Genomic DNA, 23,329 nt, shown 5'->3' with positions numbered 1-23,329 from the left:
CTTAAAATATTGTTGAAATCGTTAATAAAGCTTAGCATCAAACATGCTTGAGCCTATGTGTGCTTCTGCTACTTTAACGTAAGAATAGCCTGAAAGGCTAATGAGTGATGTGCTTAAATGTATTTGCAGTATACTGTAGGATTTCTATTACCAGAACTAACAGATTGTTTAATAATGAGTGGAAAAATACTTCATCTGCTTCCATTTGCTGACTCCCTTGTTCTATGCATTTGCTGATTGAGAAGCATTTTATAAGCTTTGAAGCATCTGGCTACTTACTGAGATAAAAAAGTATTATTCTCCCCCATTTCCAGAAAGAAAAAAATGAGGCATTTTGACCCCTGAAATATCACTTCCACATAATGAAGGTTCCTCTTTGATTCATCAGTGCACAGCCAGATATGTAACCTTATAATGCTGGATCCCATGGTCTTGTCCTGACTAGTTCTAGACATAACCATATGATTTTTTTTAATAAAGACCTTTTCCCTCTCAGTTGAAATGGCTTTTTGATAATGAATGGAAATGTAATTTAAGCAAATTGAGCAAATGTAAACAGGTCCCTACGTGTACAGCTTGTGGTCTTAACATAAGGCAGCGGGAGAAGCAAAGGACCACCCAGGTCAAGGTCTGATCTTATTTCCAAATCATCCAGTTACCTAATTAAATCCCTTTCTATTCCTTGTGTTCAGGGGAGGGGAGAGGGCCTGCAGCTTTCCTACTTTTCTTCCAGATGGGAATGCGTAATTTAATGATGATCCAGCTGTTGGAAACATGTGAATTGTGAGCAGTGTCATAAATCAAGACGTTGATGAAAATCAGTGTCTAGTCATTTTCTCCCTCTGAGTTTAAAAGAAGCCTTGCCGTTCATAATATAGCTCTGGGCCTAACACAAAACATGGTTTTCAGAATCAGAAATCCCGGTGGTAAATGCTATAATAGAAAATGTTCATAGGAATATAGAGAGTGCCCTCTGCTCATTAATGAATCAGTAGAGCTTATCATTGCATGGTAGAAATAGGAAAAGGGCTAATAGGCTGTGGGTGTAACTTCTCGGAACAGCAGGCACTTCTGTTGGACTTTTAAACGTATATTCTGCTTAATGTAACTGACAATCTAAGTCCTAATAGACATCTGCTGTTTCATTGTGGAGTAAAAAAAAGATTGTAAAGAAGCATTTGCTAATTAGGTGTGTAGGAGCTCTGTCTGACTACTTTCTTTGCCACCTTTAATGACTAATGATGCTCATTTAATCCTTAGAGAAGAGTATTTGTGTTATGGACCAAAGCTTGGGGCCCTGAAGATAATGGAATGTTAAGGCATAGGTCCAGGATTTGAATACTTGCAGGCAAACAAGTAATAGCAAAGTCTTGCCTCCCTTGCTTAACTTACATGCTTGATAATTTACTTAATATCAATTATCATCTTATGAATTTGTTATTTTCAAATTAAATATAGAAATGAGCAGTAGCTAGAAATGGGAAAACCCCAAAGGCCTAGAATTCAAAGGTTGCCTCTTTGTAATTTTAAATGTTTATAAAACTTCAGATGCCTGAGATGGAAAATTCACCTCACCTGTGCAATCAAAACACAATAATAAATAATTGGCAATCTGCTGCCCTCTGGCTGTCTTAAATATTTCAGGTTTTAGACTGGCAGATACAAACTGAATGGCACTGCCAGGTGATTTACAATATTTTTGCTAACTTCTATTAGACAATTTCCAGTATGATTTCCTTCCAATCTGCCGATGTGGCGTGCTAAGCAGAATAGCAGATTTTTAATGTGATCTGGTTGCTTCCAAACCTTACAGCTGAAGACTAATGTTTGTATTATTTACTTTCCTCATTTTAAATACACCTTTTTTACTAGTTTAAAATGGAATTCCTACTAAACATGTCCAAAAATAGTAAAATAGTTTGTTACATGTGGGGAAATTTGACCAATTTCTTTTTCTTCTGCTCAGATGAAATAATTGATTCAAACATAGGAAAGCCCCTTTACTCGCAAAATCAAAACTTTAAATTTCTTTACAAATGTGTCTGACTGACAAAGTTCCATATAACCTGTTAGAAATTTATAGTTGTATCTTAAGTGAAATAATTTCAAACAACTATTTCACTGATCCCGTAACTTAAAAGGAAAATGAATGGGTGTGCTTGGAACTTAAAAAAAAACTTTTATTTATTTATTTATTTATTTTTGGGACTTATATATGCTGCCCTATCTCCTGAAGGACTCAGGTTGGCTAACAACAATAAAAGACAATAATACAAATGTTAAAAAAAAATTAAACTAAAGCCCCAATGATAAAATATTAAAAACATTTTTAAAAATCCCTATTGTCAGTCCAGGTCAGCCTGATGGAAAAGAAATGTTTTAAGGCCGCGACGAAAGGACCGGAGGTCCGGGGCCATCCGGAGCTCAAGGGGAAGTTGATTCCACAGAGCAGGCGCTCCCACAGGGCAGGCGCTCCCCCTGGGGGTCGCCAGCCAACACTGTCTGGCCGACGGCACCCTGAGGAGGCCCTCTCTGTGTGAGCGCACCGGGTGATGGGAAGTCGTTCCTGGCAGCAGACGGTCCTGCAAATATCCCGGGCCTAAGCCATGTAGGGCTTTAAAGTTAAGAACCAGCACCTTAAATCTCATCCGGAGGGCAACCGGTAACCAATGCAGCTCACGCAGGAGGGGTATAATATGGGAGCATCGGGATGCTCCCATCACAACCTATGCGGCCACATTCTGCACCAACTGGAGCCTCCGGGTGGTCTTCAAGGACAGCCCCACGTAGAGAGCATTGCAGTAATCTATACTGGAGGTAATGAGTGCATGAGTGACCGTACGTAGAGCATCTCGGTCCAGATAGGGGCGCAACTGGCACACCAGGCGAACCTGGGCAAATGCCCTCCTGGCCACAACTCCTATATAGAAGAACTCAAACCATGTCAAAAAAATCTTATAATAAAAAGAGATTTTTTGCTGGGAATATTAAATAAGCTTTTAATATGCTTTTAATATTTTGTTGGAATACCTTAGAACACAAAATCAGCAGAGAAATGGTTGGATCATTAAATGACTAATGATGAAAGGAGATAGCAAAAAAATAATAATTTTAGTGAGTTTCTGTTAAGAGTTTTCCAGAGATCTGCTTTAGAACAGATACAATTTAATATTCTTAAATGATTTAGAATGAGAGATGAGTAACATCGTAGCCAGGCTTGTTACCAAATTATTCAGGGCACCTGATTGCAGAGTAACATAAGGATTTTACTTTTACATCCATGCTTACTTAGTACACCTACATTCTTGACAATTTTTTGCTCATGTTCCATGCAGTCAGGGTAGGGGTGATTGGAGAGAACCTGTTATGCATATTTAGAATATTAATTATACAGGAGTCCAAATCATGTTGAGCATCAACATTAGTAGAGCAATTATTTTTTATCGGGAGGGAGAAAACAGATTTGCTGTCCCCTCCCCTTCCTAGATATGATCGTATGAGAGGACAATGGCTAAAAATTATCTATTTTTATTTATTATTAAATGTATTTGCCACCTATCAGGAAATCCCCAATTGGTTATATATTGAATGAATTTCAAATTGCCTAGGGCAAGTGAAAGATGCTGTTATTGTATTGGGTACTTGATGAAAACATGAACTTCTTGTATGACTACAGGTTTTTTTTAAGAAGGCAACTCATAAAGTTTATTGAAAATTTAAACAGAGCTACAAGAATGTTCTGGGTAAATCTGTGGTGTAATTAAAAACACTGCTGAAAAGGACTTCCTTCTTGGCACATCATAATTTAGAATGAAGAATATTATCGAAATAAATGAAACAAATGGTGAATGTTATAAAACGTTATAAAAATTGTACAGTTGTAGTCTCCCTTGTAATACAGAATACTAAATAAAATTCTTAATTGATTAGAAAATTTGGTACCACAAGATATTTTGGTTTGTCATTGGTTTGATTAGATACCAATATCTGTATCAATAGCTTCACCACAACAGCCATCGGAACGTGCCTTCTATTTTTTTTAAAAAAGTTTTATTAGTTTATAATATACGATACAATCAAAATACAAAGTGAGGTAAGGGAGAAAAAAAAGGAAAAAAGGCATTGACTTCCGACTTTCTTTGGTGCAATAAAGTATCAACTTCAAACCTCAACTTTTTACTTTTACAAAATAATATAAACTAGCCATTTCAATAACGTCAAATCTATCTAATTGGTAAAGCCCACAAGCAAAATTTCATTTTTTCCCCATGGAACCTGCCTTCTAGATTAAATGTACTACTCCCTTTGTTTTTAAGGCAGCAGAGTTCAAATGACAGTCAAGAATACATTGGTTATGAGATAAATATCATTAGTCTCTTGAAATGAAAATTAAACTTACAATCATTAAAGTTTCAGACAGTTAAAAGTAAAGGACTTCCCTTGCAAAATTACATTTAAATTAAAAAGCTGCATCTTTTGTTTTTTCCAAAGTACATAAAGCAAAATTCATGAAAATCAGCCCATCATGTTTAGAAATTCTTGTTAAACATTGCCCAATTGGAAATAGCAAATATCTACATAATTGAAATACTATTTCTTAGTTCCAATCACAGTTCTGATAGTTGGGAAATGACGTACAACAGTTTGCACAACATCAGGCCCACAGATGGTATTTTATGAATAATAGCAGTGTTCTTCGCTCTGTGTTAGCAGAATTATTTTCCATAGCAGATGATAACTGATCTACTTATTTATTTAATCTATTTATTCTGTTTCTATGCTACCTTTCAAAGCCCTGTACATTTCATTTTTCTTAATATAATAAAACATTCCACATTCAATTTGATGCTACATGCAAAACATCATGGAGCACAAAATAATTCTGCCAGAGCTAGGAAACTATAAGTCTATGCTTTGATGCATGACCCTTAAAATTGCTGCAAGAGAAGTGTTGTGGTAACCCTTTAAAAATCACCGGGGCGTGTTATTCTGGATGTTGACAACTAGCAGTTTGCATGGCATACTCATTTTATTACTCTACCTATTTTCAAGTCTGTCCAGAAATCGGTCTATTGCCTATCTGACTGGTGACTGACTCAATGGACTTCAAAAATATATATTACGGAGATGACAAGAATTAACAAGTTGCAGACCTTTTTGAGCTATATGTCAAAGGAGAGATTTATACTGCTGGTTTTTTTTATAAAGTAAACCACAAACTAGACAACTTTCCAAAGTCTCCTAGCTTTTGATCTTGAATGGTTTTGTGCAGTAAGATATTTTCAAGTAGGGAAAAAAATCATTTATACAGCAGACACTTTATCTGGCTTCATCTTTTAGGAATGTATGAGGCTAACACTAAGTACTATTTAATCATGTGCAAATGACCTATCAGGAAATCAGCCAGGAAATGGATCTAGATTCCTGAGCACTGATGCAAAGTATTGCATGGATATACTTCTCTAACAACACAGTTGTTATTTTTGAATTAAATAATCCTTACTGAAGACACCAAGGGTTACATATGTGATTGCTTAGCTATGGATTTTTAACGATTCAAAACAGCAGTCTTTTCAGCCCAAGAGCTTTCTTCATAACATCCAGCTGGGTAAGAATGTAGAATAGTAGAATCTTTTTTCCCAGCTTCTTGGGAGTTGTTTGCTTGTGAAAAAGTCATTTTTAAATTCTCTAAGCACATTCAATGGACCATTTGCTTACCAATGCTGTTTCTTCTTCCCAGTTTCGAACTATCTGCTTGATAGGTCTGCACAATCCTTTCCTGTCTGTATTGCTGTGTATCATTTAGCTATCTTTCCCAATTATTGTCCACAGAAGTTGTTGTACTTCGCTTTCCAGCATTTCTGACAATTGATCATACTAACTTGGAATTGTAAATTTTGCAGACCAACACTTGAGAACATAAATCTTTTTTTTTTTTGGGGGGGGGGGGGAGACTCATTACGGTACTTTTGCAATCTTTTTTCCAAAAGATTCAAGGTAATATAAATGTGATACTAGCCTATGTATTTTTGTAATATTAATGACCTGCCAAAAGTCAGCTGGGGTTTTCAAATCAGGCTCAGATTTATAGGCATTATATCTTGTCATTTGCTTTACTCATGGAAAACATTATCTCAAAACCAGATTTTTCTGCTGCTTTGCCATCAGCAGTGATGAGGCCTGTCTCTTGTGCTCATTGTGCTTTGTCATTTCCCTACTACATAGCTTTTTGGAAAATTACCATCACGTTAGCGTTTCACATGCAAAATTATCTTAAGTGTAGATCCTGTGCAGAGCTTTCCTGTCTAAATGCATGTCATATCTGGAAGCAGTTGCCATTTTATAGTTGCAGAAATTGTAATAATCATAGAGGATTTTCTGTTTATCTATCAGTATTTGGATATTTTTATAACTTCTCAGGCATTGCTAAGATAGCTCTTAAAATATTATAAAATTTACTTTCCTATTATGAATTCTTTCTTCTAAATTAATAATTAAGTAACCACTTCTGATGCTTAAATCACTTCTGAAAATCTTTGCCAAGAAAACTAGAGACTTACTCAGAAACTCTTCAAGAATTGAACACAACTGAAAAAAAAATGTATAAACACATTCATCATTGTAGTGTGATTTTTTTGCAATCTTCTGACAAGCAAAGTCAATGGGGAAGCCAGATTCACTTAACAACCGTGTTACTAACAACTGCAATGATTCACTTATCAACTGTGCCAAGAAAGATTGTAAAATGGGACAAAACTCACTTAACTGTCTTGTTTAGCAATGGAAATATTGGGCTCAATTGTGGTCGTAAGTCAAGGACTACCTAAAAAACAATCCAGAGGTTTAAAAAAAGGCTGATAGTTAAATAGAAGAGTAGAAAGCATAAATATAGGGCAGGGGTAGGCAACCTTGGCTCTTTTATGACTCGTGGACTTCAACTCCCAGAATTCCTGAGCCAGCATAGCTGGCTCAGGAATTCTGGGAGTTGAAGTCCACGAGTCATAAAAGAGCCAAGGTTGCCTACCCCTGAACATGTTCCACATGTATGGGACTATAGTAACTAAGTTCACTGGAAATTATAGCCCCAAATAACTGGAGGGCACTAACTTGAATAAAGCTTAACAACTCCATCCAAAGGAAAATGAGAAGCACAATGTCAGGGTTGAAATAAAACTAGATATATATTTGACTCTGGTGTGAATTTGGCTGAGGAATGAAACAAGTTGAAACGAAACTTGTAGAAACTTTTTCTTGGCTGTCCCATTATATAAAAATTAAAAAGAGAATTAAAAAAAAGAATGGAAACTTCAAAATTTAAGAACATGGGACATAGTGGCCATTTCAGAGTTTTATTGTAATTCCACCATATTTTCTAATTTTCTAAAATCTTGCAATCTACCATTGATCTGAACCTGCCATTGCAGTGATTGAACTGCAAAACTTTGATCTAGAATCATCCTGTATGTTTTCTTCCTCATTACATTCTGAGGAAGTAATGAAGAAATCGTGTATTATATACAAATCAAGCCAACAAATACAGCTTTTTCTGATATGAGAGAAGGATTTAAATATTTAAGCCTCACCAAAACCTAGGTTTTAGCTGCATGAAGGATATAGAATACCATGAATCAGACCTGAACTTTTCAAGAAAATGGAAGTATAAATTCTCTGAAAAGGAAACATAATTCTGAGTGTTGCTGATATTTTGGGGAAATGTAAAATTCTAATAGCCATAGATGGATGAGGCTTCTATTAACTGTAGAAGTCTGTGGCTCAACTGTGCATGCAAAGGAATATCCCAGTCTTGTTTGGGTAAGTAAAATACTTCCTAAAAACAGGCTACAATAACTTCATTACATTTAACATTTCCTATGTGCGCCTTTCTTTTCCAACTTTTGAGAGGCAAATAGCTTCTGCACACAAAATATACAATTTTCAATGCTTATATAAAAGTTAGAGCATTTTGTCCTGTTTCTGCCTCCCTTTTAATTTTTATGACAACCCCTTTCTAGCAGATGCTATTAAACAATCCAACTTTTACTTGAAACAATATTTGGAACAATTCCTTTAAATTTCATGTAGTGCATTGCTTTCTTAAACTGCCCTTCCCCCCCCATATGAGAGGCAGAAGTGGGTTTCACTTGAATAAGATCTAAAACACTTCTTCTAAATCATTTTCAAGCCATAAACAACCCAATAAATACTTTTCTAGGTATTGTTTTGCCAATGAAGGAAGTAATTTCCAAAACATAGAATGAAAGCCTTTCTAAATTAGGGATGGAGAAACATCCTCCGCCCTTGTATGGCTGCATCAATTGGGAACCACAGATAGCAAAAGTTGAGTCATCTTTAAACAAGTCTTATCGGTTATGTCCATTTCATCCACATTCATCTATGCATTTAAGACTGAGAATTCAATGCATACATTTTCATGAGTAATTTTTAAAGTACATTGTTTACAGTATTTTCTATTTACCACTTGCAGTATTTCATTTTCCCCCTTTTACTTTCTCTAGGGAGCTGGTGACAGTTTTGTTGGAGCACTAGCATTCTACCTGGCTCACTACCCCAATCTATCACTACATGAAATGCTGAGGAGAAGTAACTTCATAGCATCCATTAGCACTGAAACAACTGGGACACAGACTTCCTTCCCTTACAGAAAGGATCTGCCACAAAACCTATTTTAATCTGGGTAAAACATTGGATATTTCTCTGCTCAAACGTTTAAACAAATGCCAACTACACGGATGCCAAAATGAAAATTGTATAAATTGCATGTTTTTGCTTAGCCTTATCCTGAATGAGGTGTACATGGTGTCACACACTGCAATTCCAGTTTAGGATACAGCATTTCAGCTGATACAGTAAGATTATTTCCAGGTCTTGGTCACTTAAGCAAGGACCCTTTTATTAATGTATGTTTTAAAATTTTAATCCTACTCCGAGAATAAATTTTTTACACAATTTGGAAAGTCTTTGTTTGCACTGAGAAACAGGATGATCAAAGCGGAAAGAACTGTTTAATATTTATACCTAGGCAAAGCATACACGAAAAGGTAAGCTTCACTTTTGTGGTAATCCAGTTGCCATGACTCTCAACTTCCAGACATAATTGTAGAAGTTAATTTTTTAAAAAACTATGGAATTTGAAAAATCTTTGTCATGATCCCTCTACTTTCCTGAATATATGTGCCAAAAGGCATTCATTTATGTTTGTTTAAAATGCTTCTATACTGCTTCACTCGCTCTAAGCAGTTCACAGCATATATGCAATAATACACTACAAACATAATTACTTTACAACATTCAAACTGATACAGCCAGCAATCACAATAGGATTAATCTTCATCTGTTCCCACAATCGCAAGTAAAACCACTGCATACCCCTCAATTCCAAGTACTCTTTGGAAAAGCCAAATTTTATAAACTCCCTAAATATCAAGAACAAGGTGAATGTGTTAATTCTGGTTGGAGTCCATTCCACAAGAAAGCAGTTTCTCCAGAAAATGCATGTAAGTGCCCTCCTACACCTCATTCTGCAGGCATATTTTGGATGTGTAGATTCTATTTGATGAATATCTATGGAGATTCTCAAGTCATCCAGGTCACGGTTGTCCCAAAGGTGCTTTTTCAGGAGGCAACTAGAGTTTTTCTTTGAAGGCCTTTCACTTCTCGTCCAAGAAGCTTCTTCAGTTCTGACTGGATGGTGCTCTGACCGGATCCCCCACCATCCAACCAGAGCTGAAGCTTCTTGGATGAGAAGCGAAACGTCTTCAAAGAAAAACAAACTCCAGTTGCCTCCTGAAAAAGCACTTTTGGGATATTTGAATAGAATTTAAATATTCTGTTAGACACCTGGGTTCTCCTAAGCTTTGTGATACTTTAAAAGGAATGACCAGCATCTTGAAATGCATGGGATGAGGGATTTCACAGAACTCTCCTGAAGCACTTATTGTATTTGAGATGAAACCATGATATGAATTTTTAAAAACTTTTTGTTTTGCTGATTGTTTCAGTTTGTGCTATGGATGTTTATGGGATATGGTCTTTTTTGAGGGGGGGGTACAACAAAGTATCTTTGCAGCGGTACAGAAATCTAATAAAAGTATAACACCACCAGTCAACTGTAACTGCTAAATAAAATTACTTAAAAAGCAGTATAAGTCCATCTGCCTGCCCGTATGTCTGAGACCGCCAACCAAAGTAGGCAAATTATTCCACTGTTCAGTTTTGTAGCTACATGGAATGAATGTTTCTCAGGAGAATATAAGCTTCCCTAAATCTGTTTCTCCCAGATGTGTTTGAACTATCGTGTCTACAATTTGCTGGAATCTATAGAATTTCAGTGCAAAAGACTGAAGAAGCCTCTTGTAGGTGGTTTCGTCACGTGTTGAAATGAAACATACACAAAGGATTCAGAATTTTAATTCACAAGTGTGAAAACAAAATAATTGATAAATATCAGTAATTTTCCATGATGTTTTTATTTACAATTGGCTTTGACTATCTCAGTTCATTTTCTTTTCAGCATTGCCAACTTCGTATTTCCTCGTATACATCTTCACAAATCTTCTTAGCCAAGCATCAGTTACACAGAACAGATCTTTTTTTGCTCTTTGAAAAGGACTTTCTGTTTGACTATGAAAAGACGAAAAGAAAATCCCTAAAATTATGCCAACTTACATGTTTACATAAATACAACTAAATCAATGATTGGTTCAATTGTATGTCTTTCATCACATGAGGAAGGAAATGAATATGATGTACAACAAATATGTTGTAGGCCACCTAGAGTGCATTACAAATATTACAAAATAAATAAAGAAAACTTTACTTATTTTACTTAAAGCGTTATGGTTTGAAACCTAAATGGTAAGGAACAAATAGAAAGAATATCAATGTATATGAAATTCTTTATAGGTTTCAACGGTTTAACACCAAAATTTAAAAATATTGAGATCATTAATTGTACATTTTCCCTGAATAATTTTTCTTACAGTTCTAATCTAATTTATATCAGTGATATATAACTTCTAAACTTCTATAACTTCTAAAATAATTCTTCACCTAAAGCAAAGTATATACAGTTCCTTCTAGTTTACATCAGATATTGTTTCTTGCTTGGATCATTTGATCAACTAGATCAAGAGTTCTGGGAAGGACTCTACAATTTATTTAGGAACTGATCAGTATCATCTGCTGCTCATTTTAAACAGATCTAAATTGGATTGCAGCTTTACTGAAGTATAATCACAATGTTTAGGAATAAATCTCTGCTGAGAAAATATGGTCCTTAAATTAGAAATGGGACATAAACTTCCCTCAGGGATGTAGGCACACAGTACAAATATTTGTAGAGAAAGCAAGCAGGAATTCAAATAGCTGTAATGGGTTGTAAGAGTAATCTTGAGGAACAGGAGGAAGAACTGCAACCAAGATATTGGACAGGCTAAAGAAATTTGAATCCTAGACAGAATTGCAATTTGAGAAAGCATCTCAGGCTTGACCCTTCCTAGTTCTCTTGTAGATAAAGAGGGAGGATGGGAAGCACATGCAGACTTGCAAGATTCTTACAATAAAATTCTATTAGCATTCAGTTTTGCTTTCTTATTCTAGCTTGAAGGGCTGAAACAGCATATCAATATAAGCTCTAAGATTGTTTCTGTAGGCATTTGTACTGGATTTGCTGAATCACACACCTTACGGAGGGGATGCTACTTAAGAGAACCACCTCTTTTAAGAAATGTTGAGTACAACAGACAGTACTGGGGAAACCTCCTCACATGTGTAGAATACAAGATAGCTACAAAGACGATGTAGGCCATCGTGTTGCTGCAATTACATTGTACAACCCAAAGAACCACAAGCTCTGATGCTAACATTCAGTTTCAAGTATTTATGGCAGAATACTTTATAACTTTCTTTCCAACTGAGAAAACCCTCCTTAAAACTTTCTGTGTCTCAGTATCTTTGCAAAATTATTTGTATCTTAGAAGATTACTGCCAGCACCTGACCAGAATCGACCTTTACCTTTTTCAAACTTTACTTTTTAGCTCAACCTTGACCAGTGCTTCTATTTAACAACAAATGCATTACATTAACAGGCCTCAATTTTATCTATTACTGTAGTATGTACCAAAGTCTGATATTTTTTCATACTGTTTGGGAGATTTTTAAGATTTAAATACCTTGAATATTCCTACTCAGACCATTTGGATACTATGTTATAAAACACTCTTCAATTTCTTACCAGTGCGATCATATCTTAGCATTACCAGCTTGTCTTCAAGTCGGAGTCTTTTTACATTAAAAGCACAACCTGTTCCTGCTTCACTGACCATTCTCACAAGTATATACCTAGAATAATAACATCAAGAACACCTTTTTATTTTATTTTTGTCTTTGTGGTGCATGCATGATTGCCTATTAACATATTTAATTTAGAATTTCTCTATTTTCCATAATATTTTTAGATTAAGATTTTTTTAAATAAGACAATTACTTGCAATGAGAAGTCCCAAAAGCAAGCCTTTATTAGCTATCTTTTTTTTCTGTTGTAGCCCTGTATGTCTTACCAACCCTCCGCCCCACCAATACCCATAAAGAGCTACTGGGAAAACAGTGTGAGGTACATACAGTTTCATTATCCATCATTGGGTGCTACAAAGGGTTGTGTGGCATATAGATTTAATAAATTATTATAACCACCCATACTGGAATCAAGAAAGCAATTCTCTAAAGAACTGAATTGGCCACATTCTATATGATACTACATTAGCTCTTAAATATGGAAGAATTAAAATGCATAACTGACATAACTAAGCATGCTGGTTTTGTCTCCTAAATTTCTGCTTCTTCCACCACTACATCAATCTGAGAGATTAAAGGAAAAGCTGTGTTCTCTTAATATTTACTTAAATGAACAGCTCTTTTTCAAATAATCTCATATGATTTCTTAACAATTATTTTTGATACAAATGGCAATCCATTACAGAAAGAACCCAACTGCCATTAATAGCAGCAGTTATCTGAACTGTACAGTTTTAGAGTAGTAAATGCAATTAAAATGTTTACTTACTTTGATTTGGCTTTCTTGGCCACTGGCATTACAGAATAAAAAAGAAAAAATATTAAAATGTTTTAATTTTAATTTATTTACCAATATACAAATTATTTCTAACATATATTTTATTTTGTTAAACCAACTAATAACCTAACCTATGAGCAATTTACAATTAAATGAACTAAAATATAATCTGACTGAAAGCATACAATATGATAAAAATCAAATAACATATAAAATTTTAAAAACCTATTAGCTAGGCAGCAGCATAGCAGTCACTCAAAAACTAAGAATGGAAATTAATTAGAAGACCTGGGAGAACAAAAATATCTCTACTTGGCACTAACATGCAACCAATATGGGTGTTAGTCAAGCCTCTCAATAGAGGGGATTTCATAAAAGGGGTACCACCACAGAAAAGTCTCTTCTCCTCTGTAGAGACCCACCTCATTTCCTTTGGTGAGAAGGCTTGGTGAGAGAAGGGTCTCATTACATATAGAAAGTACTCACATCCAGGTAACCTAGTATTAAGCTGTTTACGACTTTAAAGATCAAAACCAATATTTTTAATTGGATCTGAAAATGAGCTGGCAGCCAGTCTAGATGGTGAAGAACTGACATGTTTGTACCAACTATCTCAGTGAGCAATCTAGCCTAGTGAGCAGTCTATTTTGAATTAACTAAAGTTTCCAGGCTGTTTTCAAAGGCATACAGCACATTGAAAATCCAGCTGTGGAAGAAAAATGAGCAGCATTTAAAAGCATTTAAATAATATTCAAAAAAAACCCTCATGACTCACCATATTTTTAACATACCGGTACTTTTCTAATGCAAATTTAAAGATTCCAGACAAGATATAGTTTATTTACTTAGGTAGTATGCTATCTATTCTTGGTGAGTAGCAATGTCACTATATAAATATATTGTATATACATTTTTTTGTCCTTTCAAGTCAAGTATTTTGACTCCTGGATGCTATCAATAATTTCTGAACAGATTTCAAAACAGAATATTTGCAAGTCCTCTACCTGTGCCGTACACTTCAGCAGAAGGGCAATGCCTTAGGTCCCTCCTCTGAAAAAAAAGGTCATTTTATGAGACCCAGAAGGCATACTTTTTTTTGCGGTGGCACTTGCCTTCTGAAACAATCTTCCCCAACTTACAGCTGGCTCAAACCTTGCAAGCCTTTAGAAAGGCAGTGAAGACTTGGTTTTTTCCTCAGACATTTGGATGAGGAATGAGTAGGATTCCCATCTAGTGACTTGCAATAAATGTAAGTCCATGATTATTAATAGTTATGTTTTCTGTTATCATTACCATTATCACATTTTGCTTTTAGCACTGTTTTTTGTACGCTGCCTAGTAACAGTTCTTAACATTCCAAGGTCCTGTATACTTAACTAAAGCTGCTGGCAGCTGTAGCTCTGTAACATCATGACAGCTACAACTTCTCCCTCCCTATGTAACTTTGCTCAACAGTCAATTTCTCATCTTTTTAAGAATATAATTTGTGTATCATTAAACCATAGTTCATTAGCTTTTCAGATCATAAAATTAAATCAGAGGCATTGCTTTTAATGGGAAAATGCAGCACCTCTGTGCTATTCATAGCTTTTCAGATCATAAAATTAAATCAGAGGCATCGCTTTTAATGGGAAAATGCAGCACCTCTGTGCTATTCATATGGAGGAAATTTGCCCTGAGTCTTCGGAGAAGGGCGGGATATAAATGGAATTAAAATAAAAATAAAAAATAAATGTTGCAGTTATATCAACAACGTCTTTTCCCAAGACTGTGTGTGGTGCAGTTGCACAGGGCAGCCCTTTGATGCTAGGGAAAGCCGTAGCTATATCAAACAGATGCAAACGGATTCTGTAGAAGTCGCCCACATTTTCCAAAAGCACCCTTTCCCTCCCTGAAATCCCTGTTATGTTCATTGGCTTTTCTCCACTTTTTCAGTCTTCTCCCTACTTCAGGGGTAAACCTTAACAATTCTTATCTCAGGAATGCAGCAGAAAGCAACCTCCGTTTAGCCTACATTCTGTGCAGAAAGGACGACTAACGTCTATAAAAATCTCTACTCGATTCCCAAATGATGGGATAGGTTAGTGCAGGGGATAGGCAACCTCGGCTCTTTTATGACTCAATGGACTTCAACTCCCAGAATTCCTGAGTCAGCTACGCTGACTCAGGAATTCTGGGAGTTGAAGTCCATGAGTCATAAAAGAGCCGAGGTTGCCTACTTCCTGGGTTAGTGTAACCACAATGTAGGACCGCAATCACTAAGCGGCCGACCCTACAGGAACCAGGCAGACAGAAAGCTTAGAAACGGGACCTTCGCCCTGCAGCCACCCCGCCAGCGCTAAGGGGAGCGTGGACCCGTTGCTGCTTCCCCGTCAGCCTTAACGAGAAGCGTCTTAAGAGGCTTAATCCAAGACGTAACCTCGGGTTCCTGAGCCGTGTCCCAGGGGAACCGGGCAATGGGTTCGTACCAAGGGAGGCTCGGTACCGTTTGCACCCGCACCACACGAAACTTCCCCCCCAAAGGGGACTCCCAGTCAACTCACAATTGACCACCGTCAGGAACATGGCAAACGGAACCGTCTAAAAAAAACTTCAAATAACCTCGACCGGCGAGCCATAAACACTTCCAAATACTTCCGGGGCGAGAGTTCTTTGACTTCCGCTTCGGTAAAACCCCGCCCACTGGAATCTGAAAGACTGGGCTTTGTTGTAGAGAGCTCCTCCTCTTTCTCCGTGAATCGGCCGACTCCTCCCTCTCTGGTTGCTCTGACAACAGCTGATCTCGCCGGTTTTTCGGAGCCTGAATTGAGCCTTGAGCCAGCGGGGTTCTTGTTGACTTCCTGTGCTCCATCTTGGTTGCTAGGTTCCAATACGAGGCTTCTGGAATAAAACACTAGGCAGAATAGACCAGCTCTTGGTTTGCATGATAAGGACCTGATAAGGAATGCAAATTCTTTTTCAATTTTTTTTCCCTTCGCTGTCATCGGACCATGGTACACATTTACCCATCCATGCATATGTAATAAATGTGTATGCTTTATCCAGATTAGCGATTACCCAGTTTTCGAGTTTTCTGCCACATAGCTCAATTTGTTAGGCAAACCTTACCATTCAGTTCTATTTATATTGTCCCACAGGTGTTGAGCTGAACTGAAGAAGCTTCCTGGATGACAAGCGAAACGTTTTCAAAGAAAAACCAAAGTCCAGTTGCCTTTTGAAAAAACACTTTTGGGACAACCGTGACCTGGACGATTGAGAATCTCCATAGACATTCTATTTATATCCAAGTGACTTCTAAGTATTATAAGAGAGGAATCTATTCATTATTGAATTCTTCTTTGTGGTCCATTAGGGTCAATGCTATGCATTGCAGGTCCTTTCTATTTCACTATTGCTTTAGTCTGCTTCATCCTTTTTTACATTTTTGTAAACAGTACCTGTTGAAGAGGTCCCTAGATATTTCCAAAGAACAAACAAATAATATTAATTAGACTGTTGCACCATTTAGAGCTGTAACCTAGCAAACTTCTCAGGCATGAATGGGAGACAGGGAAGCATGTAGTTGAGATACAGAAAGGCACATCTGCATAGCAATTCATAATGTGTCAACAGGATTGAAAGCTGGGAAAATACTTGTTTAAATATGATGAGGTTACCAAATTTGGTAATGAACATCTGCAAGGAAACTACAAAGGTCAGAGAGTACCAAGGACTCCACAGTTGTTCAAATAAGAAAATTCTTATATCTTTACTTTGATAGTGGAAAAACAACTATTATAACAAATAGTATTCTTCTATTTGGTCTGTAAATCTGAAGACAAGAACTTCAGAAACACAAATGGGAGTTTTTACACTATTAAATAAGTTAATTACCTAGATGAAAAATGGAGTTAGAACAAGGGGTTGAAAATCAATAGTCCAAGAGCATATCTACATTTTAATACCAGATTAAAACCAAAGACTATTGAATCCATGTTTTCTTTATAAGTGTAACAGATGCGTTGCTGCTGACATGCTTCCAGGTAGAGTCATTTCTTTCCCACCATTGTTGTTGTTAGTTGCGAAGTCGTGTCCGACCCATCGCGACCCCATGGACAACGTTCCTCCAGGCCTTCCTGTCCTCTACCATCTTCTGGAGTCCATTTAGGCTCATCCCTACTGCTTCAGTGACTCCATCCAGCCACCTCATTCTCTGTTGTCCCCTTCTTCTATTGCCCTCAACCTTTCCCAGCACTAGGCTCTTCTCCAGTGAGTCCTTCCTTCTCATTAGGTGGCCAAAGTATTTGAGTTTCAACTTCAGGATCTGGCCTTCTAAAGAGCAGTCAGGGTTGATTCCTCTAGGACTGACCAGCTTGATCGCCTTGCAGTCCAAGGGACTCGTGGGAGTCTTCTGCAGCATCATAGTTCAAAGGCCTCAATTTTTTGGTGCTCAGCCTTTCTTATGGTCCAACTTTCACTGCCATACATTGCAACTGGGAAGACCATAGCTTTGATTATATGCACTTTAGTTGGCAGAGTGATGTCTCTGCTTTTTAGTGTGCTGTCTAGGTTTGCCATGGCTTTCCTCCCCAGGAGCAAGCGTCTTTTAATTTTTTGGCTGCAGTCCCCATCTGCGGTGATCTTGGAGCCCAGGAAAATAAAATCTGTCACTACCTCCATTTCTTCCCCATCTATTTGCCAGGAATTGAGAGGGCTGGAAGCCATGATCTTGGTTTTCTTAATATTAAATTTCAACCCAACTTTTGCACTCTCCTTCTTCACCCGCAACAAGAGGCTCTTTAGTTCCTCTTCACTTTCTGCCATTATCATCTGCATATCTTAGGTTGTTGATATTTCTCCCGGCAATCTTAATTCCAACTTTTGATTCATCTAGCCCTGCCTTTCTCATGATGTGCTCTGCATATAAGTTAAACAGGCAGGGCGACAGTATACTGCCTTGCCAAACTCCTATCCCAATTTTGAACCAATCAGTGGTTCTGTGTCCAGTTCTCACTGTTGCTTCTTGACCCACATATAGGTTTCTCAAGAGACAAATAAGATGGTCTGGTACTCCCATCTCTTTAAGAACTTGGCACAGTTTGTTGTGATCCACACAATCAAAGGCTTTAGCATAGTCAATGAAGCAGAAGTAGATGTTTTTCTGGAATTCCCTAGCTTTCTCCATGATCCAGTGTATGTTGGCAATTTGATCTCTAGTTCCTCTGCCTCTTCGAAATCCTGCCTGTACTTCTGTTAGTTCTCGATCCACATACTGCTGGAGTCTAGCTTGTAGGATTTTAAGCATAACTTTACTAGCATGTGAAATGAGTGCAATGGTGTGATAGCTAGAACATTCTTTGGCACTGCCTTTCTTTGGAATTGGAATGTAAACTGACCTTTTCCAATCCTGTGGCCACTGTTGAGTTTTCCAAATTTGCTGGCAAATTGAGTGTAGCACTTTCATTGCATCGTCTTTTAAGATTTTGAATAGCTCAGCTGGAATACTGTCACCTCCACTAGCTTTGTTGTTGCTCAGCTTTCCTAAGGCCCACTTCACTTCACTTCACATTCTAGGATGTCTGGCTCGAGGTCAGTGACCTCCTCATCGTGGTTATCAGAGACATTAAGCTTGTTCTTGTATAAGAACGAGCTGTGTATTTTTTCCACCTCTTCTTAATCTCTTCTGCCTTTGTTAGGTCCCTGCCATTTTGGTCCTTTATCATGCCCATTTTTGCATTAAATGTTCCCTTCATCTCTCCAATTTTCTTGAAAAGATCTCTGGTCCTCCCTATTCTATTGTTTTCTTCTATTTCTATTTACTGATCATTTAAGAAGGCATTTGTCATGGTTCCGATTAATTTATTTATTATTGGGATTTATATGCCACCCTATCTCCCGAAGGACTCAGGGCGGCTAACAACAATAACATACAATAATACAGAAGTTAAAAGAAAAATTAAATTAATGGCCCTGTAGAATAAATTAAAATTAAAATTAAAATAAGTTAAAAATTAAAGTTAAAAATTAAAAACATAATTAAAATCCCTGTCAGTCCAGTTCAAACAACATTCAGGCATTGTTTTATCTAAAAAGTCTATAATAATGAAACGAAGCATTGGCACTCATGGATGGATGCCAGAATCTGAATTCTCCTCCCCTTGATCCCCACATCATACAGAATTTCCCTCCCTTATTTACATGTCATGAATCACATTTACCAACTAATTCAACACATGAAGTTTCACTTCCCTTCTGAAGCAGCTCCCTTATCTTGTCAAAACATCCAGGTTGCATTTCTCCTATATTTTAGTGATTCAAAACCCAACAGTTAAAGCAAAAGGCTGCCTCTTATATTGTCAGTGCAAAAACATGTCAATGTGTAGTTATCCCAGACTCCAAAAGACCCTTTTAATTTCTATATTAAAAGTTATACAGTTTTGCATTCTTGAGTTGTAGTGATAAATCTCTTTACACTTGTTAATTTCTATATTAAAAGTTGTACAGTTTTGCATTCTTGAGTTGTAGTGATAAATCTCTTTACACTTGTATGTAACAAGACTTGTTTTTTATAATTGTCCTTGCTTCAAGATAAAACCTCTGCCTTTCCCCAATTATAATTATGAAGTCTGCATTCCTGTGATAAACCTTTGTCCCCTGCTTCATTTATAACAAGACTTGTCTTTTATAATTGTCCATGTTTCAAGTTATGTTTCAAGTTATGTTTCAAGTTATGTTTCAAGTCATGCCTTTCAAGTCATGCCTTTCAAGTTAAGATATGCCTTCTTGACTGATGACAACCCTTGTATTCTCTGTTAGCATTTGTAATATGATAAGCTATGCTTTATTGTTTCCTGTGATGACCTTTGCTCTCTTCATTAGCAGTTGTATACAATGAGTTATGTTTTCCTTTGACCTCCCTCATGAGTGTGTTTCCCCCTCCCAAATGAAACAGCCTAATAAAAGGAGGGTGTCCGGAGCTGTTCGGGGGCAAAACATCCACCCCGGGCACTTTGTGCTCTCTCACCTTGAACAAACTTGTGTTGGTGCCTCAGTTTGTCCCAGGACTCTGTCCCTGAGCTGTCGCAGTTCCCAAGTGTGACCGTTGGAACGTCCGGCACACTGGGTCGGTGGCAAAGGGCAAGATCCTTCCATATTCAAGGTATTCACCCTTGCGAGGGTCCCTCTAAATTCTCACCCCTGTTACGGGGCTCTAAGAGTTGAGGCCAGAACCCTGACCGGTCGCTCATCGCAACATCAATGTTTGCAGCATTGACATCATTCTTAACTCTTCTAGCTATTCTCTAGAATTCTGCATTCAATTGGGTGCGTCTTTCTTTTTCTCCCTTGCCTTTCGCTTCCCTCCTTTCCTCAGCTATTTGCAAAGCTTTCTCTGACAGCCACTTTGCTTTCTCGCATTTCTTTTTCTTTGGGATGGTTTTAGTTGCTACCTCTTATACAATGTTGTGAACCTCCATCTATCAGATCTAATTCCTTAAATCTATTTGTCACCTCTACTGTATATTCATCAGGGATATGACTTAGTTCATACCTGAGTGGCCTAGTGCTTTTCCCTACTTTCTTCAGTTTAAACCTAAACTTTGCAACGAGAAGCTCATGGTCTGAGCCACAGTCATCTCCTGGTCTTGTTTTCACTGACTGTATAGAGCTTCTCCATCTTTGGCTGCAGAGCACATAGTCAATCTGATTTCTGTGTTGACTGTCTGGTGATGTCCATGTGTAGAGCTGTCTCTTGGGTTGTTGGGAAAGAGTGTTTGCTATGACCATCGTATTCTCTTGACAAAATTGTATCAGCCTGTGCCCTGCTTCATTTTGTACTCCAAGGCCAAACTTGCCTGTTATTCCGGTTATCTTTTGGCTTCCTACTTTAGCATTCCAATCCCCCATGATGAAAAGGACATCATTTTTTGGTGTTAGTTCTATAAGGTGCTGTAAGGCTTCATAGAACCAGTCAATTTCATCCTCTTCAGCACTGGTGGTTGGGGCATAGACTTGGACTACTGTGATATTGAATGGTTTGCCTTGGATTCGAACTGAGATCATTCTGTCATTTTGGGGATTGTATCCCAGTATTGCTTTTTCTACTCTTTTATTGACTATGAAGGCTACTACTACTAATAATAATAATAAACCTTTATTGTCAAAGTACAACATGTGTACATTGAAATTAGCTGAGCCTCCCCCCGTGCTCTCTCCCCCCAACACACAGTGACAACAAACCCTCCATCCCACCACACCATGTGAACCAACTACACCACACACCGGCCTCCATTTCTTCTGAGGGATTCTTGCCCACAGTAGCATACCTGATGGTCATCTGAATTAAATTCACCCATTCCTGTCCATTTTAGTTCGCTGATTCCTAAGATGTCGATGTTCAGTCTTGTCATCTCTTGTTTGACCACGTCCAGCTTGCCTTGATTCATGGATCTTACATTCCAGGTTCCTATGGAGAAAAAAATCTTTACAGCATCGGACTTTCCTTTCACCACCAGATACATCCACGGCTGAGCGTCCTTTCAGCTTTGGCCCAGTCGCTTCATTCTTTCTGCCGCTACTAGTACTAGCCCTCTGCTCTTCCCCAGTAGCATATTGGACGCCTTCTGACCTGAGGTGCTCATCTTCCAGCATCATATCTTTTGGCTTTTGGTACTGTCCATGGGGTTTTCATGGCAAAAATACTGGAGTGGGTTGCCATTTCCTTCTCCAGTGGATCATGTTTTGTCAGAACTCTCTGCTATGACCTGTCCGTCTTGGATGGCCCTGCATGGCATAGCTCATAGCTTCATTGAATTATGCAAGCCACTTCGCCACGACAAGGCAGTAATCCATGAAGGGGTTCCCACCATTATTCCCACAGTTATTCCCTAGCATTTGGATATCTGGAGACATACTATCCCTAATCAGTAAGTAGCTGATTGAGTAATAGCAATAGCACTTGGACCTATATATCACTTCATAATGCTTTACAGCACTCTTTAAGTCAGACATGTAAAACAATGTCATGTGACGTTGCGCAACCTATCAGGACGGTTTTGCCATTGCCGGCAATGGGGTGGGCGTGGCTTCTGGATAAAGCATCTGGCCCCCGGGCCAGCAGTTTGACACCCCTGCTCTAAGTAGTTTACAGTGTCAGCATATTCCCCCCAACAATCTGGGTCCTCATTTTATCAACCTTGGAAGGATGGAAGGCTGAGTTAACTTTGAGCCCATCAGGATCACACTCCTGGCTGTGGGCAGAGTTAGCCTGCAATACTGCATTCTAACAGCTGCTGGTAATGTAACTTATATGTCACAGCAAAACCTTCCCTAAAGTGACAGTTCTACCATTACTAAAATATGAATCCTACTGAACATACCAGTAGGACCTTAACTGAGATTTTAGCTTTTGTTGTTCAAATGTAAATAACAACAACAACAACAATAGAGTCGGAAGGGACCTTTGAGGTCTTCTAGTCCAACCCCCTGCTCATCTTATGCTTAACCTATAGGCACATGCATATATATAAACTATGTTAGATAAGTATTATAAGCTTCTAATTACCTTTTAAGGAAAGGAAAACTTTGTTCTGCACTACAAGCCCTTGTAATGAACACATAACAATTTTTTATGTTAAGATTAGTATCTGACTAATAAAATAGAAGCCTATAATTTTTACTCGTTATATTAGATCATAAGGTTGATTAGGGTTGGGAATGGGGGGTAAAGGAAGAGAGAGAATTGCCATTTGGATTTTATTTCCCAGATACTGAAATATCTTGGGAACCTCCCTATAACATACACAAGGTCTATGTCTTCATCAGAGCCAAGCTAAACAACTAAAAGAGGTAAAGTCTGAGTAGGTAAATCAGGGTATTTTTCATTCTGCTGGTTGATTATATTTATTTATTTATTTTATTAAATTTATATGCCGCCCTTCTCCCTAAGGACTCAGGGCGGCTTACAACAATAAAAATTAAAAACATAAAATAGAAAATTTTAAAAAGAATTAAACAATAAATACAATAATTATATGACAATTTAAAAACCAGTAAAAAGCTAATTAAAACCGTAGTCAGTCCAGGCCCACCTGTTGGAACAACCACGTCTTCAGGTCACGGCGGAAGGACTGAAGGTCAGGGGTCGTCCACAGCTCTGGGAGCAATTCATTCCAGAGGGTCGGCATGCCCAGAGAAGGCTCTGCCCCTGGGGGTCGCCAGCCGGCATTGCCTGGCCGACAGCACCCTGAGGAGGCCGACTC

At 37.8% G+C, this 23,329-nt stretch overlaps 1 protein-coding gene and 1 long non-coding RNA gene across 2 annotated transcripts in view; one reads left to right on the top strand and one right to left on the bottom strand.

The window, feature by feature from the left end:
• Window positions 1-10,127, top strand: part of LOC308662969 (ribokinase-like) — a 40,869-nt gene extending 30,742 nt beyond the window's left edge. Inside the window, exon 7 of the mRNA XM_081319114.1 lies at window positions 8,517-10,127. Coding sequence (XP_081175240.1) covers window positions 8,517-8,690 — 174 coding nt within the window. The 3' untranslated portion in view covers window positions 8,691-10,127. The remainder of the gene's footprint in view (window positions 1-8,516) is intronic.
• A 285-nt stretch (window positions 10,128-10,412) lies between these two features.
• On the bottom strand, window positions 10,413-15,692 carry LOC308660641. The gene is made up of 5 exons (XR_014024768.1): window positions 15,635-15,692; window positions 14,096-14,141; window positions 13,083-13,104; window positions 12,255-12,361; window positions 10,413-10,641 (listed from the first exon to the last, which is right to left on the bottom strand). It is a non-coding gene; the product is annotated as an uncharacterized lncRNA (long non-coding RNA).
• Between the last annotated feature and the right edge of the window lie 7,637 nt (window positions 15,693-23,329).

The sequence above is a fragment of the Vipera berus genome (assembly GCF_964194415.1).
Source record: "Vipera berus genome assembly, chromosome: 1".
NCBI classification, from domain to species: domain Eukaryota; kingdom Metazoa; phylum Chordata; class Lepidosauria; order Squamata; family Viperidae; genus Vipera; species Vipera berus.
Note: the sequence above shows the minus strand (reverse complement) of the source record. Positions and strands in the feature narration are given on the sequence as shown.